The 18,922-nt window shown below is 44.7% G+C and overlaps 1 protein-coding gene across 1 annotated transcript in view; it reads right to left on the bottom strand.

Annotated features, from left to right (window-relative positions):
• IQGAP1 (IQ motif containing GTPase activating protein 1) overlaps nucleotides 1-18,922 on the bottom strand; it is a 408,002-nt gene that overhangs the window by 144,354 nt on the left and 244,726 nt on the right. Inside the window, exons 3-6 of the mRNA XM_063925920.1 lie at nucleotides 7,212-7,368; nucleotides 5,706-5,783; nucleotides 5,418-5,494; nucleotides 756-823 (exon numbers count right to left, since the gene is read on the bottom strand). Coding sequence (XP_063781990.1) covers nucleotides 756-823; nucleotides 5,418-5,494; nucleotides 5,706-5,783; nucleotides 7,212-7,368 — 380 coding nt within the window. The remainder of the gene's footprint in view (nucleotides 1-755; nucleotides 824-5,417; nucleotides 5,495-5,705; nucleotides 5,784-7,211; nucleotides 7,369-18,922) is intronic.

Here is an 18,922-nt window from a genome sequence, read left to right as displayed (position 1 = left end):
GAGCATTCTATCCCTCCTGGAGAGGGTCATGTTGGGAGGTATGAACTAATATAACATACTACTATAACATGCTGCAAATTGCATGGCACAATGTGGGAGTATTATAGTTGCCATGGAAATTCATTTTCATTTTCCAGAATAGTATTAAATAAAATAAAATCAAGCAAATTGCATGCAATTAGAAGACCCTTAACTCATAGAATTTCCAAATTAAATAGTTCTAGATGACAAAAATATTTACTAGAATGGATATAGCAATCTCCTTTACCAATATCGAAACTATTTAGTACAATATTAATTTCTCGGTATGTATTTTTAATGTATAATGAACAAGTTAAATAAAAGTATTTAATAGTATAATATTAATAATGGTGACATCAGGTTGATATGCATCACATAATGAATGTACTGGCATAAAATGATTTACAACATGACATACACCCAACAGAAAACGGTCCATTAAAATCTTTATAAGTCTACAAAAAGCATTTCTATAACTACACAATATTTTCAGTTTTACCCTTTATGTTATACATACTGCTAGAAATTCTGTGTTGGTTAGTAGTATAAACAGCTAAATTTACCAAGTCACATGGTAATGAGAAGAAAGTTACACAGATCATAAAAATTACGCAACCAAAATTGTATATACACAACATGTCCTCACCTGCAAGGACAGGTAACATATATATGATTAAAACATCATAAATCAAACACATAAATTTCTATATAAACATAAATTAATGAATCCTGACCTGTAAATTCTACTTTTCCATACAAGTCCTGGATTTGTGGGGCAAGGCCTAGTTTAAACAGGTACAAACTGAAAAACAGAACAGTGCATTAAACAATCAGCATTAATAATAAAAGTAGAAAATTGGAGTTTGCATTTTGCGTTAATGGCTGGTTTATGCGTCGACACTGGCTTCCCGTGTAATCTACTTCCACTGTACCCAGAAAATAGATGCAGTGTATTTACCGTGTCCTTCTGATCCAATTCCAGCTAAAGAATTCAAAGCAGGAAAACAAAATAAAGCTATGGAAAGGAAAATTACATTTCTGGATCAAAACCGTTGAGCACCGCACATCGCATCTGCACATTAAGTGAATTGCAAAATGGGAATACACTTGTAGCAGTGAGATTTTTCAGACAAAATTCCTGAATTTCAGATGACTATGCCAGGAGAAAGGGAAAACATGCAGTGTAAAAGTGGTAATTCATAAACAATGGCACTGCCTGGTAATGAGCTGTCAGCCTCTGTGTTAATGAGCAGTGAAAAAAATGGAAAACAATTGGGCTTTTTAAAGACAAATTGAGGCTACATTTAAGGGCCATTAAATTATCTCTGCTATTTGTAAAACTGAAAGAGGCTGTGAAAACATCAGTACAGGGATTAATACATGAAGATAAATAAGCCAGCATCTGTATACATTATAAATGCATAATGCTAGTCATCAGGTGACAGTGTAAGTATGGTCATCCCTGCAGACTGGTAGTTTCAGTGTGGTTTTACTTGTTTACCCCATCCCTCTTGACTGCCGTAAATAATACATTATTTTCTCCTGCATTATCACCTTGTGATCACTGTGGAGAAAGAGCAAATGTCTGCTGCACTATTGCTGTAGTGGCCTAGATTTATCAAGCCTTGGAGAGTGATAAATAACACGGAGATAAAGTACCAGCCAATCAGCTCCTAACTGTTATTTTTCAAACACATTCTGTAACATGGCAGTTGGGAGCTGGTTGGCTGGTACTTTATGATCATGCAATTTATCGCTCTCCAAGGATTGATACATCTGGCCCATAGTAGTCACCTGCATGACTGCTATAAAGAAGGCGTTATTGTCTCCTGCATTATTGCTGTGGAGAAAGAGCACAGTCACATGCATGCCTGCTATAAAGGAGTTATCGTCATCTGCATTATCAAAGTGGAGTAGCAGTGACTGTCTCCTGAATTCTTACTGTAGGGTAACAGCTATCGTCTAATGCACAGGTTCTCAAACTCGGTCCTCATTACCCCACACAGTTCATGTTTTGCAGGTCTCGTCACAGAATCACAAGTGACATAATTAGCTCCACCTGTGGACCTTTTAAAATGTGTCAGTGAGTAATTAATACACCTGTGCACCTGCTGGGTTACCTGCAAAACATGCACTGTGTGGGGTCTTGAGGACCGAGTTTGAGAACCACTGGTCTAATGTATCTTTGTGGAGAAAGAGCAATATTCTTCTTAATGAGCACTGTGAAATAGGAGCGACTGTCTCCTGTGTGATCACTCAGCTGAAGAGACAATTGTCTTCTGTGTGATTACTGGAGACAGCAATTGTTTCCTGCATGATCACCGTGGGGAAGGACAGATCGTCTTCAGCGTGATCACTGAACAGAGATTTCCTATTGCTTGATCACTATAGGGAGTGTGATCATCTCCTGAGGGGATCCGGATTGAAAGTCGACAGTAACTAGGTCGACAATGTCTAGGTCGACCACTATTGGTCGACAGTAACTAGGTCGACAGGGTCAAAAGGTCGACAGGGTCAAAAGGTCGACATGTTCTAGGTCGACAGGTCAAAAGGTCGACATGAGTTTTTCACAATTTTTTTCTTTTTTTGAACCTTTTCATACTTAACGATCCACGTGGACTACGATTGGAACGGTAATCTGTGTCGAGCGAAGCGGTAGCGGAGCGAAGGCACCATGCCCGAAGCATGGCGAGCGAAGCGAGCCATGCGAGGGGACGCGGTGCACTAATTGGGGTTCCCGGTCACTCTACGAAGAAAACGACACCAAAATAACATTAAAAACTCATGTCGACCTTTTGACCTGTCGACCTAGAACATGTCGACCTTTTGACCCTGTCGACCTTTTGACCCTGTCGACCTAGTTACTGTCGACCAATAGTGGTCGACCTAGACATTGTCGACCTAGTTACTGTCGACTTTCAATACCACACCCCTCCTGAGATGGTCTCCTATGTAACCGCTATAGGGAAAGAGCAATGGCTCCTGAGTAGAAAAAAAAATGATAGTCTCCTTTGTAATTACTGTGGAGACAGAGCAACTGACTCCCGGGCAAGCACTGTGGAGACAGAGCAACTGACTCCCGGGCAAGCACTGTGGAGACAGAGCAACTGACTCCTGGGCAAGCACTGTGGAGACAGAGCAACTGACTCCCGGGCAAGCACTGTGGAGACAGAGCAACTGACTCCCGGGCAAGCACTGTGGAGACAAAGCAACTGACTCCCGCGCAAGCACTGTAGCAACAGAGTAGCTGAATAAGTGGCGAATAAGCACTGTCGAGTGGCGAGTAAGCACTGTCTAGAAATGCTGCACATGGCCACATTCTGAAAGACCCTACCTGTTTTGCTTATTGATTTTTGAGAAATTTTCCTTTGCATGAACTACTTGAGGCAAATACTTTCCTAGTGTGCCAGACATATTTAAATGCAATACCCAGCTGATGGAAAGACAACACACAGCTAATGTTTTCCAAGTTGCCTAGCAGGTGAACAGGTGTACTCATTGACATATTTTTAAATTATTTCACTTGTGATTGTGTGAGGAGACCTGGAATACATGAACTGTTTTGAGTCCTGAAGACCAAAATTGAGAACCTATGCTACAGACTATGCTGTAGACTACAAGAATATCCTTTGGTGAAATTTATCATTAACAGTATATGAGACATCGGAGTGATTATTATTATTTTTTTTTTTTATCAGCTAGAAAAAATGACTGTGTGACAATACCACTCCTGCCTTTAATTAGTTATTTATTTCTTCCTCTCGGAATGTGGCTATCACTAAGCTGGCTTCCAGCATCATGCAGCCCTTTCTCATTTGCCATGTACAGTTAATACAAGCAGACTGCATAGAGTTCTGGGCTCTATAGCAATATCATTCCTTGTTACTAGCCTAGCAGTTACACTACATATCACTTTAATAAAAGTCAATGGAAATGAAGGCATCCAATTATATCTAGGAAGACATTACACTTTGATGATTTGAGAGGTCTTATGCGTCTGATATATGATCTAGGCTGCAAAGGAGCTGCCACTCCTTGTGATCATCTCAGTAAGCAAGTTCAAACATGATCTGCTGTAGAGAGGCACACACTGACTGAGATCTTGGCAGCAGCTGAGATACACGTTGTTGCAGAAACCTGCATACATTCATTAAGCAGGTGTATAAAGCAGGCAGTACAGGTAGCAGAAGACATCATGATTCTTCTCCCATGTCAGAATTCCTGACGCCATTATTATAATACTCTGCAGTGTTTATATAGTCACTACACAACGCACATTTTTATCTGTACTTTCTACATCTTGCAATCACCTCCCAGCCATCATACTTTTGTGGTTGCGATCTGTTCTGTCACTACTATGGCTTTAGATTATTTATAAAATCAATTTTAGTTTAAACTGCAAACAAACACTAATTGGGATATTTCTCAAATCTTGACGAGAGATGAAGTGGAGAGAGGTAAAGTACTAACTAATACCCTTTTCAGACTGATAAGAGCCAGGTCGCCAATGTGTACACGGGTGCTTCCCAGGTGTGACCCGGCTTGAGACCCCTTCAGACTTGCGGCCCGACCCGGCATATTGCCGGGTTGGTGACGTCACCGCTGATGTTACCGGAGGCTGTGCTTGGAGAGGGTTCACTACGGCTGGCCGGCGGTCGGGCTCCCGGCGACCAGCATCCCGGCGCCGGGAGCCCGACCGCCGGCTTACCGACAGCTTGGCGAGCGCAAATGAGCCCCTTGCGGGCTCGCTGCGCTCGCCACGCTACGGGCACGGTGGCGCGCTACGCGCGCCACACTATTTTATTCTCCCTCTATGGGGGTCGTGGACCCCCACGAGGGAAAATAAGTGTCGGTATGCCGGCTGTCGGGCTCCCGGCGCCGGTATACTGAGCGCCGGGAGCCCGACCGCCGGCAAACAGAAGACCACCCCTTGGAGATAATCATCTCCAAGCACTGCCTTCTCCTATGCAGAGTACGGGTGCCAGGTCATACCCGTTCACACTGCATCGCATCCCGGGACGATCCCGGATTCAACCCAGGTCGAGACCTGGGATAAAATGCTGGGACGCTCAACCCGGGATATTCTTTCAGGACCCTTTCACACTGAGCAAATTCCCGGGTTGATGCGCGTTCATGTGCAATAACCCGGGAAATATTTGTCACTCTGAAAGGGGTATAATCAGCTTCTGGCTGTTATGTTACAGGCTGTGTTTGCAAAAAGACAGGAACTGATTGGTTGGTACTTCATCTCTCTTCAAGCTTTGATAAATATCCCCCTATATCTTCCAGAAAAAAACACATATAAAGCTCATAACTACACCATTTCAATGCATGTAACAATATTTATAGATGGAAAAAGGGGAGAATGAAAAATATATATATTTCAAGCATTTTACCTTAAGGCATGGATGCAGTATATACAACGAGGCATATTCTTCCGATCATAGATGTCTGTAGTCTCAGGGTAGAAGATCTGCATTAAGTAAGAGTGTAAATGACAAGCTATTCAATTCAGAAGCAAGAAAAGTAAATGAAATGCCTTCTTAAACACAATGGGGGGAAATTCAATTGTTTGGAAAGTCAGATGGGTGTCTGTTATTTCCTGTCTATTAGATAGGAAAAAAGACACCCAACTGACTTTTCAAACAATTGAATACCACTCAATGACTGTTGGACAGACATACCTTTGGGAGGCCAATCTCAGACATTGCATTGAGCCACTGAATCACATTGTCTGTGTGTCTGAAGTGAAGACCAGTGGCCTGAAACAAAAGAAAACATACAGGAATAAGACCATTCAGTAGCCTTGTTTGGAGCTACAGTTGTTTAGCAAGTATATAGTGTCAGCACATCCATACCAACACAGTCTGGGTGAGATCCAACTTCTGAAGGTCACTAGCAGACATTGACTGTGCAACTAAAATTTATGTTTTGCACTTTTTGTTGAGGACACTTTAAAACACCTAGGGGCAGGGCATAACTAGACCTGGGGGGGGCGCACACAACTACATCTTCACGTCCCTCCCCCCGCCATGGACTACTAAGTGCGAGGGCAGGATCTTACCTCCTGAGCCCCATGGGCGGCGGTTTGTTTCTTTGCAGTGTGCTGTTGCAGGTACACCTGCTGTTCTGGTGGGCCATCTCAGTCTTTCCAGTCTTCACTGATGCTGAGGGGAGGCGTGGCCATGATGAGCCTGTTGGGAGTGGGACATCCCTGGAACACGTCCAAGCCTCCTCTCAGCTTCAGTGAGAGATGGAGATGCCCTGCAAAGAAAGAAGCCACTGCCCAGGGGGCTCAGGAGGTGAGCTCCCATCCTGCACTCTGTAGTGCACTGTAGTGTGGTGCAGCGTAACTGGCTGCAGGGGTAGCAGCACCCTAATGTAGTTACACCCTTGCCTAGGGGCTAATGGAGGGTTGGACGCATTTAGTGCCAAACATGTAAGTGTAAGATGTGCACCAAGCAAAGAATTTAGGATGAATATACTATTTCAGCCATTTGTATAGTATATATAAAATATTAAATGGTCTTTGCACCAGCCATAACAAAGAACCAGAAGCTAAAATACACGTTCACAGCATGTGGAAAAGCCCAGTACATGTAAACAATCCCATATCTCAACAGGACCAGTTACATTTGTATTTGTGTAAAAAAAAAAAAAAAAAAAACCCCACAGTGTAGACCAGTGGTTCCCAATCTTTTTTTGAATCACAGCGCCCTAGCGTTTCAGAATTTTTTTCACGGCACCCCTAGGACAAAAGTTTCTAATTGAGAAGTTTAGAGATAGACATACCTGTATAAAATTAAGTAAACTGTGTTTATATATTATTCTTACGTTCAATTGTGTGGTGATAGATGAGATTTGCTTCTTTTTGTCCACCTATTTCATAACTGACAACCACCAGAACTGTTTTTTTCTATTACGTTGACTATAAATAATTTGAATTGGTCCTGGATCACCAATCCAAGGCACTCCTGCAAGTGTCCTGAGGCACCCCAGTGTGCCTAGGCACACAATTTGAGAACCACTGGTACATACTATAAAACATAAGCTATCAACCAGCTAAAAAACAGCTACATAATTATTATCAGCAATAATTTACTGTTGTTACTTTATTCCACGCTTATCCAAAACAACCTGCTGGAGAAAGCTGCCCTTCTCTATCTCAACCTAGAAACATCCCTGCTTACATTGTATCTGGTCTGTTCACGATCATAGATCTTCTTCAGTGACACAACTTTTGGGCTGAAGAAGTTTCCAAGTTTTGCTAGGTAGACTCCATTCCGGAGACCCTCCTCTAACTCCGTAGTAGGAGGCAGCTCTTCCAGTAGACAGGCCTCCATCCATCTGTAAGACATGACAACAACATCCAACTTATTGTATGCGCTGATGAAGATGTACTGTACAATACTATTATTGTTAAAGTTAAACAATAACAGCCATATAGGAGGGGTAGTTTTAAAGCTCCACTAGAGGAGATTTAGAAATGTTAATGGCTTCACAATGGCATGTAGCACAACAGTGTGTGGGCGCAATTAAAAAAAACAAAACTTTTTTTGGTTTAAAGTTTTTTTGTTTTGTTTTTTTAAATCAGGTTTTTTTGCACTAAAGTTTTAATTGAAAAAAAAATGAATCAAGTATTAGAAACCTTTATCAACCATGTTTTAATGCTTTCTAACAATGATAATGTTATTAGTCCTTGATTTGATTTATTTTACATCAATAAAACCAGTTTTTTACATTTAATATTTTTCCAATTACATCTGAATATATATATATATATATATAGACTAAACATATACATAAATAAATACCAAATACACTTAGAAATAGATTCAATTGAAAACAATAAAAATTTAATGTTATTCATTAGTCCTACGTATTACAATTAAATAAAGAAATCTGAATAGTAATGCAAAATGGAAACTGCAGAAGTACTTTTCAGAGAAACACACCCAAATATACAGTATATATACACACAAAAAAGGAGGAGTTAAGTATTAGCACTGAGCATGCCATGTGCATTAAATATTTTGATTGAAAAAACGAAAATAAATTATTTTTTTTGGTATAATAGGCTTTTTTAATTTAAAGAAGTCACGGTGCCATTCCAGTAGTTACAGCATCATAATAATAATAATAATAATAATAATAATAGTGGTTTAAACCAGCCAACCAGGGTGGTAACGCATGCAATTTTGTGTTTTCTCCTATGTACAACAGATATACAGTCAAAGCCAGGGGTAGAGGAATTCAATTAAATGCAATATTGAATTGTGGCGGGAATGAGTCGGGAAATGCAGGTTACAGCTCCTAAAGAATGCCGTTTAGTCTAGGTGAACTGCATTCTCCACTGCTGTATGCCCGCAACTCATATCGTGGCATTAGTTTTGTCGAATTTCTGCTCACACCTCATGAGGATGCCAGAATGAATCCTTTAGTTGCGAGTTTACAGCACGTCTAATTGAATAGCTCAAGGTACTCATTCCTGATGCTATTCAACAGCGCGTTTAATTGAATTCCCCACTATGGCCCTCATTCCGAGTTGTTCGCTCGCAAGCTGCTTTTAGCAGCACTGCACACGCTAAGCCGCCGCCTACTGGGAGTGAATCTTAGCTTAGCAAAATTGCGAACGAAAGATTCTCAAAATTGCGAATAGAAATTTCTTTGCAGTTTCTGAGTAGCTCGGGACTTACTCTGCCACTGCGATCAGTTCAGTCAGTTTCGTTCCTGGTTTGACGTCACAAACACACCCAGCGTTCGCCCAGGCACTCCCCCGTTTCTCCAGCCACTCCCGCGTTTTTCCCAGAAACGGCAGCTTTTTTTCACACACTCCCATAAAACGGCCAGTTTCCGCCCAGAAACACCCACTTCCTGTTAATCACATTACGATCACCAGAACAAAGAAAAAACCTCGTAATACCGTGAGTAAAATACCAAACTTCTTAGCAAATTTACTTGGCGCAGTCGCAGTGCGAACATTGCGCATGCACAATTAGTGGAAAATCGCTGCGATGCGAAGAAAATTACCGAGCGAACAACTCGGAATGACCACCTATGTCTACTGAAGTACATAAATCTCTTAAGTTTAAATGGACTTACAATATGCTTCAATGAGGGCGCTCTAGAAAACACAGCTATCCTCCAAAATAGGTCTCTACTACAAAAGTTCTGAGTTCTAAGAAAGTATAATAGCCGACACATACCCCAAAACGTTTTGTATTTTACTTTTAATTTGTGTTAGTCTACTTACAAAAAACAAAACAAAAAAAAAAACAGGAAAAACGAATTACCAACATCCCAAGAGCTAGCATATGTAAATAATGAACTTTTGCTTCATGTAATGTTAGACAACAGGACAAGGTTTCCTTCTTACAGGATTTTTATTTGGCTGTCATAAATTTTGAAGTCATGAAAATCCAGGTGAAAAAAAAAAAAAAAAAAAAAAAAAAGGAGATTTATGGTAAGAACTTACCGTTGTTAAATCTCTTTCTGCGAGGTACACTGCGTTCCACAGGGAATAACATCGGGGAGTAGAGTAGGATCTTGATCCGAGGCACCAACAGTTTAAAAGCTTTGACTGTTCCCAAGATGCTCAGCGCCGCCTCCTCTATAACCCCGCCTCCGTGCACAGGAGCTCAGTTTCGTTAACCAGTCAAATGCAGTAACAGGCAAAAGAGACGACAACCGTTAGTAGCCACGTACACCACATTCTCACGACAGGAGAAGGTGTCAGCGGCTAATGCCATACAAACCCAAAGAAGCTAAGTGCGTCAGGGTGGGCACCCTTTGGAACCCAGTGTACCTCGCAGAAAGATTTGACAACGGTAAGATCTTACCATAAATCTCCTTTTCTGCAGCGGGGTACACTGGGTTCCACAGGGAATAACATCGGGGATGTCCTAAAGCAGTTCCTTATGGGAGGGAATGCACTGTAGCGTGCACAAGAACCCGGCGTCCAAAGGAAGCATCCTGGGAGGCGGAAGTATTGAAGACATAGAACCTCATGAACGTGTTCACTGAGGACCACGTAGCCGCCCTGCACAATTGTTCAAGGGTTGCACCACGGCGAGCTGCCCAAGAAGGTCCAACAGACCAAGTAGAATGGGCTTTGATGGTAGCAGGAACTGGAAGTCCAGCCTGTACATAAGCATGTGCAATCACCATTGAAATCCACCTGACCAGGGTCTGCTTATTCGCAGGCCAGACACATTTGTGAAAACCAAAAAGTACAAAGAGAGAATCAGATTCCCGAATGGAAGCTGTCCTCTTCCCATAGATACGGAGAGCCCGCACCACGTCCAAAGACCGCTCTTTGGATGGCAATCCTGGAGAAATAAAGGCCGGAACCACAATCTCTTGGTTAAGAAGGAAAGAAGACACCACCTTAGGTAGATAACCAGGGCATGTCCTGAAAAATCAGAAAGGGAGACGGACAGGCACCCAAATCTGAAACCCGTCTAGCAGAGGCAATAGCCAGCAGAAACAAAACCTTAAGAGTAAGACACTTAAGGTCTGCAGACTCAAGAGGTTCAAATGGAGACTCTTGCAAGGCCTCCAGAACCACGACAAATCCCAAGGAGCCACAGGCAGGATATAGGGAGGTTGAATCCATAACACACCCTGAGTCGCAATTTTTCTCTGAAACCAAACCGACAAGGCAGATATATGAACCTTGATGGAGGCCAGACGAAGGCCCAAGTCCAGGCCCCATTGTAGGAAGGCCAAAAGTTTGGCCGTACTAAACTTGTAAGCGTCATGATTGTTAGCTGCACACCAAGCAAATAGGAATTCCAGACCCTATTATAAATCAGAGCAGAAGACGGATTTCGGACCTTCAACATGGTTTTAATGACCGCCTCAGAAAATCCTTTGGCCCTCAGAACTGAAGCTTCAAGAACCACGCCGTCAAAGCCAGCCGGGCCAAATCCTGGTATACACAAGAGCCCTGAATGAGGAGGTCTGGGCGTTGTGAAAGTAGAAGAGGACGCTCTATCGAGAGACCCTGTAGGTCTGAGAACCAATGCCGTCTGGGCCACACTGGAGCGATCAGAAGCAGGATTCCTCCTTCTTGCTTGAACTTCCTTATAACCCTGGGCAGAAGGGACACCGGAAGGAACACGTATGGCAGCCGAAAGTTCCATGGAATTGCCAGTGCGTCCACGAACACTGCTTGAGGATCCCTTGTCCTTGCTCCGAAGACTGGAACCTTGTGATTGTGTCGAGACGCCATCAGGTCTACGTCTGGTAGGCCCCACTTGTCCACTAGGAGTTGAAATACTTCTTGATGGAGGCTCCACTCTTCGGCGTGTACGTCCTGACGATTGAGGAAGCCCACTTTCCAGTTGAGGACCCCCGGAATGAACACCGCCGATATGGCTGGTACATAGCGTTCCGCCCACTGAAGAATCTTTGACACTTCCACCATTGCCATGCGGCTTCGAGTGCCGCCTTGATGATTTATGTACGCCACCGTGGTGGCGTTGTACGACTGTACTTGAACAGGCCTGTTCTGTATCAGATGCTGGGCCAGGATCAGAGCATTGAACACTGCCCGCAATTCTTGAATGTTTATCGGGAGGAGAGACTCCTCCTTGGGCCACTGACCCCGAGTGTTGCTCATACACTGCGCCCCAACCCCTCAGACTGGTATCCGTCATCAGAAGGACCCAGTTGGAGATCCAGAAGGGATGACCCCTGCTCAATCGTTGGTCCTGGAGCCACCAGTTCAGTGACAGACGAACCTCCGGAGACAATGAGATCATTTGAGACCTGATCCGGTGAGGCAGGCCGTCCCACTTGGCAAGAATCAGCTTCTGCAGAGGGCGGGAATGAAATAGAGCGTACTTCACCATGTCGAAAGCCTTGCATCGCCGAGTGAATCGACACTCGCGGACGAGAGACACTCCTGAGACAAGAACAACCGCTGGCTGTGAGTGTCCAACAATGCTCCTAAGTGCACCATGCTCTGAGCAGGGACCAATAGGATTTCTTCTAGTTGATGAGCCACCCGTGAGCTTGCAGAAACTGGACCGTCAGATCAAGATGACGGAGGAGAATTTCTGGCGAATTCGCCAGGATCAGCAAGTCATCCAGATACGGTAGGATCCTGACACCCTGACGGTGGAGTAAAGCAGTCATTACCGCCATGACCTTCGTGAAGACTCGCAGAGCCGTGGTCAAACCAAAAGGTAAAGCCCGAAATTGATAATGGAGGTTGCCAATAGCAAACCACAGGTACTGCTGATGCGACAAGGCAATAGGAATATGGAGATAAGCATCCTGTATGTCCAGGGAGACCATATAGTCCCCAGGTTCCAAAGCCAGAATAATAGAGCGAAGAGTTTCCATCCGAAAATTGGAGACTCAACAATTTGTTCAAAGACTTGAGGTTGAGAATGGGACGGGAGGAACCATTTGGTTTCGGGACTAGGAACAGCGGCGAATAGTACCCCTTGCCTCTCTGAGCCAGAGGCACCGGTAGGTAGAGTTTGTGCCTTCCCCTGATCCGAAGGGATGTCTGTCAGGCAAAATCGATGAGGGGGACGATTCTTGAAGGATATGGCGTATCCGTGAGTGACAACATCCCATACCCAGGCGTCTGAAGTGGTCTTCAACCAGTCCTGGGTAAACCTTAGAAGTTGGCCTCCCACCCTGGAATCCCCCAGGGGGAGGCCCGCCCCATCATGCAGCAGGCTTGTCTGATTTGGAAGCAGGCTGACGGGCAGCCCAGGCACGTTTTGGTTTGGGCGTAGTGGTTTTGGAAGTGCGAGCCTGTTTCGGGTACGCCTGACCCTTTGCTTTACCTGGAGGACGAAAGGAACGAAAGGAAGTACTCATAACCTTTGGGACCGATGGAGCAGTACCAGGTAGACACGCTGCCTTAGCAGAAGCTAAGTCAGCCACAATCTTGTTGAGATCCTCAGCAAAAAGAATGTCTCCCTTAAAAGGGAGCACCTCCAGGGTTTTCTTAGAGTCCAGATATTTTGTCTTCTTCCACTTTCACAGCCTCCTAATCCCAAAACAACATTGCTGTGTGACCATATCATAATCTGGCAGGACCATTATGCAGTAAGTAGAACCTATTGGCAGATTTCACCCTCTTTCCTCAGTGAAGTCTGGCACTTGCAGGGACTGCCTAGCAGTAGTAGTCCCATAAGAAGCACTCCCTGCTAATCGCAGCCAGGACAGGCAGTCTCAGGGGGAGGTATTTTCTATCCCTGGGACTGACAGTCTGGACTGCTATTATGGCAGCCCAGTCTTACTTCTAGGGGATGCAGCCCCTAAAAGCCAACCTGTACTCTATCGCATCCGTTTCCATGGCCGGACTATGGAGCTATAGACGTGACGGGCGGAAGCGGAAATGACGGCAGGACGCGGAAAGGCTCATGGGACATGTAGTTAATGGATGTATAGGAGCCACCTGCGCCCGCCGCACCGCGATTGGTAGGATGTACATTTAAATAGAGGGACCAGAGGAAACGGACATTACACTATTGGATGCCTTGAAAAAGACCCGATGTACCCGATGGAAACGCATTGGCTGAACAAAATTACTGACTAAACCGGGAGATCCAGTGCGGAGGACCAGTGTATGCGGTATAGGAGCTGCTGCGGTTGCCGTGGACTCTCAAACTTATGTGCTCTATTTTCACCTGCTTCTGGTAATTGCACTTTATTGGACTCCCTGCGTGGATTTTTTTTCTGTGCTGCTACAATATTTCCTGCTGCTATATATGTTTTTAAGGATTATCATTAAATGTATTTTTAATTGTGCTGTACTTCATGCACTTTATTCTGGCATTTATTGAGAACAACTGTGCTTCACTATATGCACTATTTCTTTTTTTCTGGTTGGCAAATATCTAATTTGAGACCTGTAAGGATAGGACCACACACGACAGTGGGTCCGGGACCATATTTTGATGCGCTTGGTTGTATGTATTGACACCATATTCTTTTGCAATTGGTCCAAACCCATTTGGGGTGGAAGTATTTTAGAGAGTTACCTCTGTGTGACTTTCACTTTATCAAGCTGCTCATAGTGCGCACTTTATATAGATTCCACACCTGCATCTATCTCACTATACTCCTGCTCTATTACTGACCAGGTTGCTGCCAAATCAAAGTTGGGTGGGGCTTCAAATGTCACATTGGGAAGCAGAGCTAGACTTCATTTCCTGGCACCAAGTAGGAAGAAACATGAAACATTGTGGGGGGGGGCTCGTTACGATTGATGGTGGAGATTCATTTGATTCCACCTTCAATGGCAAAACTCTCTACCATCGATAGTTAAACATCAACTGTAACCATCGGTGGCTGATGGCCAACCCTATCCAGTATTTACATGCTTTCCATTGTTTAAAAATGTGGAGACAATATCGGCAGTATCAAATTGTATTGTGTGGCCGATCTCACGTCTAAAGTGACGGAATAACGCGGTGTGCAATTCAATTGTTTTTCACGGTGATCGCACCCACAAAGGTCTGTTTTAGCCACGTAAAGCAGCTTAACCAAACCAAAGGGCTGGGCGCGATCACGAAAAGTGTTGTTAGGGTACCCTAGGGGGAGCGAGCTGAAATGCGGACGCCGGCAGCCATCGCACCCGAACAGAGCTACAATTGAATAGCTCCGTTTGGGCCCCATCTAGTGGCTGCCAGCTTTTTGAATTCCACCCTATGTGTCGCATTCTGAAAACCATAATGTAGCATAAACACACACGGGTAAGGAGTGGTTTCTAGTGTACAGCCTCTTTATTAGGAATCCATAAATATTAGACACCTGGCATTTTACAGGTTTCTAAAACCATTATTTATAGTGGTACCATACAACTGGAGTTTTTACATGTGTTGTCTGTGACTGGCGCGGTCTTTCAGCACACTATATATTCCATCTTTTGTGTTTACCATGTTTAAAAGGCAATCTGAAACAGCAGTAAAAAATGCCTATGAAATGCCAAGGGTATGTGGCCTAAATAATAAATACGTCCCATACAGCACTGTACAGTAGCATTTTTCAACAATTATCTCTGCAGACTATATCAATATTACAGATTTTTGTAAGAAATGTAATGAAGGATCGATTAGACCTGGACTGAATTTGCACCCCAAAATGTGCACCAGTCCTCACAAAGACCTAAAGCTATTATTAATTCTGCTGCTAAGCTTTCCAATAATGGTTCTGTGACAGCAAAATGTATTGTTTTACATTCATAGGAAGTGGTGCTAAGAACACATTCACAAAGTCTAAATAAAGCAGAATATATCAAGCAATGAGTATATATTATATGTACATTAGGTATCAGATTTTAGTCTGATCACATGATTAAATGACGACATAGGTCTTAAACGTTAACATAGGGCACAAAGTCCACAGGATACTTTTAATATCCACAAGACATAACTAAGCACCACTTAAGAACACATGCTCCGTGTTTTATCATTCCGAATATAGGCCACCGACTTGTAATCAAACCTAAATATCAATGAAGGAAATACGAGGTTCTCACAGCAGCTCCACCTTACTTTGTGATACTCCTTGCACAAATCAGAATTATACTGGCTCAGGCTACCAAAGCTACACACAACAATGCTACTATATAATTGATGATGATGATGATGATGATGATGGTGATAATACAGACGGGTGGTCTTCAGTATGCCGACATACCGGCGCCGGAATCCCGACAGCCGGCATACCGACACTTATTCTCCCTCGTGGGGGTCCACGACCCCCCTGGAGGGAGAATAAAATAGCGTGGCGCTCGTAGCGCGCCACCGTGCCCGTAGCGTGGCGAGCCTGCAAGGGGCTCATTTGCGCTCGCCACACTGTCGGTAAGCCGGCGGTCGGGCTCCTGGCGCCGGTATGCTGGTCGCCGGGAGCCCGACCGCCGGCATATCGTAGTGAACCCATACAGACACCTACTGGCAGCGGGTTGGTATCAATATACTGTATACCGGCACCCATCATCCCGGCGGTCAGTATCCCGATCGTGGGATGCCGGGCACCGGAATGCCGGCAGCGGGCGAGCACAAAAGAGCTCCTTGCGGCCACGCAATTTATTCTCCCTCCAGGGATGTCGTAGAAAGCCCAAGAGGGAGAATAGGTGTCGGTATCCCGGCGGTCAGATCCCGCGCCGGTATGCTGAGCACCGGGATCCCGACAGCTGGGATATTAAATGCATCTCATTTGCAGCACAGTGAAAAAAGGAAAAGCCACCGACTGGTGAGAAAGCAAAAGGTATCTCAACGTGCAGCTCTACAATGAAAGGTTCTTTATGCCAACAGTAAAAGACTATGAAGCCTAGTAAACAAGATGCTTACATAATGAAGCTGGTAATAACACACTATAGGCCTTATTCAACTGTTGATGCCCAGTGCGGACGCCATCACATCTCATTTATGTGAACGCCTCTGCCTGATTGAGAGGCAGAGGTGTTTACAGGGCGGCTATGACTTGGCGTTGGGCGGGCATGTCATCAGAAACGGAGGCTGGATCGTGGCGGCCACGTGACGTCATACGCGGCTGCAGCAACATGAAAAATGGATGCACTGCAGGGGGGGGTTCCACTAATCAGCATCACTGCTGGGTATTTGCATGCTGGGCAGCCTTGCCATGTGATGGGCGACCCCCAGCATGCAAACACGATATCCGGTCTCATGGTCGACCAAACTTAGGTCAACAATGTCTAGGTCAACCACTATTAGTCAACAGTAGCTAGGTTGACAGAGACTCTAGGTCAACAGGTCAAAAGGTCGACATGAGTTTTTCACATTTTTTTCTTTTTTTTTTAACTTTTTCATACTTAACGATCCATGTGGACTTTGATTGGGAATAGTAAACTGTGCAGAGCGCAGCGAGGCACCTTGCCTGAAGCATGGCGAGCAAAGCGAGCCATGTGAGGGGACATAGTGCACTAATTGAGGTTCCCGTCACTGTACGGAAAACCGCACCAACATTTTGTTTTAAAACTAATGTAGACCTTTCGACCTAGAACATGTCGACCTACGTGTGGTCGACCTTCCATACCACACCCTGCAACGCAGCCAGTTGCAGTTTTGCGAAATAGCAAAACTGCAAATGAAGCTGAATAAGATCCTATATACAGTGATATATACTGGTAACAACTCTGCATAGGAAATCTTTCTCCTTCCACCGTCAGCTACAGCAATCCTGATAATCTCATTCACATCTCTCCCACAAATTCCTACCCCCTATCCTGTGCGCTCTGGAATGCCAGATGTTTGCAACAAACTGGCCCCCACTTGTGACCTTTTCATTTCCAACTCCCTGCACCTCCTGGCCATTACAGAAACCTGCATTACTCCCTATGACACCACTTCTCCTGCTGCCCTCACATTCCCACACACCCCCCGACCCGGGGGTCGCCATGGGGGTGGTAATGGGATCCTTTTACCCTCAAGCTACACATTCCAACTTATACCTCCAGAACCATCCCTTACATTCTCTACATTTGAGGTCCATGCAATACACCTCTACCAACCTACTAATTTTCGAGTTGCTGTGATTTACCGTCCACCTGGCATTTCCTCCAAATTCCTCGACAACTTTGCTTCCTGGCTACTTCTCTTTCTCTCTTCTGACATTCCCTCCATTATTCTAGGTGATTTCAACATCCCTATCGATAACCCCACAAAATCACCTGCCTCTAAACTCCTTAACCTCACCTCTTCACTTGGTCTCTCCCAGTGGACCACTTCACCCTCCCATGTGAATGGGAGCTCACTGGATCTGGTTTTCACTCACCACTGTGATATTTCTGATTTCTCCAATTCCCCTTTTCCCCTCTCTGACCACCACCTGCTCTCTTTCAACTTATCTATCTCTACTTCCCCATCTCTCCCTCCTAAGGCTACCATCACCAAGCGTAAGATTGAGGCTATTGACACATCATCCCTATCCTCCCTGTTTGACTCACTTCTCTCTCCTCTTCTCTCTCTCTCACATGCCCTGAAGAAGCCCCATCCCTATACAATGCATCTCTTACTTCTGCCCTTGACTCTGTTGCTCCGCCAACCACTATTCACCCTCGCAGATCAACACCTCAACCCTGGCACACCAAATGCACCAGATATCTTCAAAAATGCTCACGTACTGCCGAGCGACAGCGGAGGAATTCACGCTCTAAAACAGACTTCCTCCATTTCAAATTTATGCTCTCATCCTTCAGTACTGCCCTTTCCCTTGCTAAACAATCCTACTTCAAAATCCTCATCTCTACCCAGTCTTCCAACCCCCTTAACTTTGCCACTTATTTCACATCCAAGATTGACTCCATACGTCAGGACATCACATCCCACCAGACCAGCAACCACCCACCACTCATCCCTTGCCACCCCTCCCCTTCCCTCTCACCAACTCTGACATCTTTCTCCCATGTATCTGGCGAGGAAGTCATGGCCCTCATCAGTTCCCCCCCCCCACAACCTCCCCACTTGACCCTATCCCCTCCCACCTCCTCCGCTACCTCTCTCCTTCTGCCTGTTCCCATCTTGCACACCTTCTCAATCTCTCCCTCTCATCAGGCACTGTCCCCTCTGCCTTCAAGCATGCTCTTGTCTCCCCTATTCTTAAAAAACCTACCCTTGATCCAAACACTCTCTCCAACTATCGACCCATCTCTCTCCTCCCTTTTGCCTCCAAACTTCTTGAGCGTATTGTCTATAATCGCATCACTGGCTTTCTTTCCTCTCACTCACTGCTTGACCCATTCCAGTCTGGTTTCCGTTCTCTCCACTGAAACTGCCCTCGCAAAAGTCTGCAATGACCTCTGTGCAGCCAAATCTAAGGGCCACTACTCTCTGCTTATTCTTCTCGACCTCTCTGCTGCTTTTGACACTGTGGGCCACCCTCTCCTTCTGCAAATACTTCAATCTCTTGG

Source organism: Pseudophryne corroboree, chromosome 6 (assembly GCF_028390025.1).
Source record: "Pseudophryne corroboree isolate aPseCor3 chromosome 6, aPseCor3.hap2, whole genome shotgun sequence".
Lineage (NCBI taxonomy): Eukaryota > Metazoa > Chordata > Amphibia > Anura > Myobatrachidae > Pseudophryne > Pseudophryne corroboree.
This window is presented reverse-complemented; position numbering and strand designations above follow the sequence as displayed.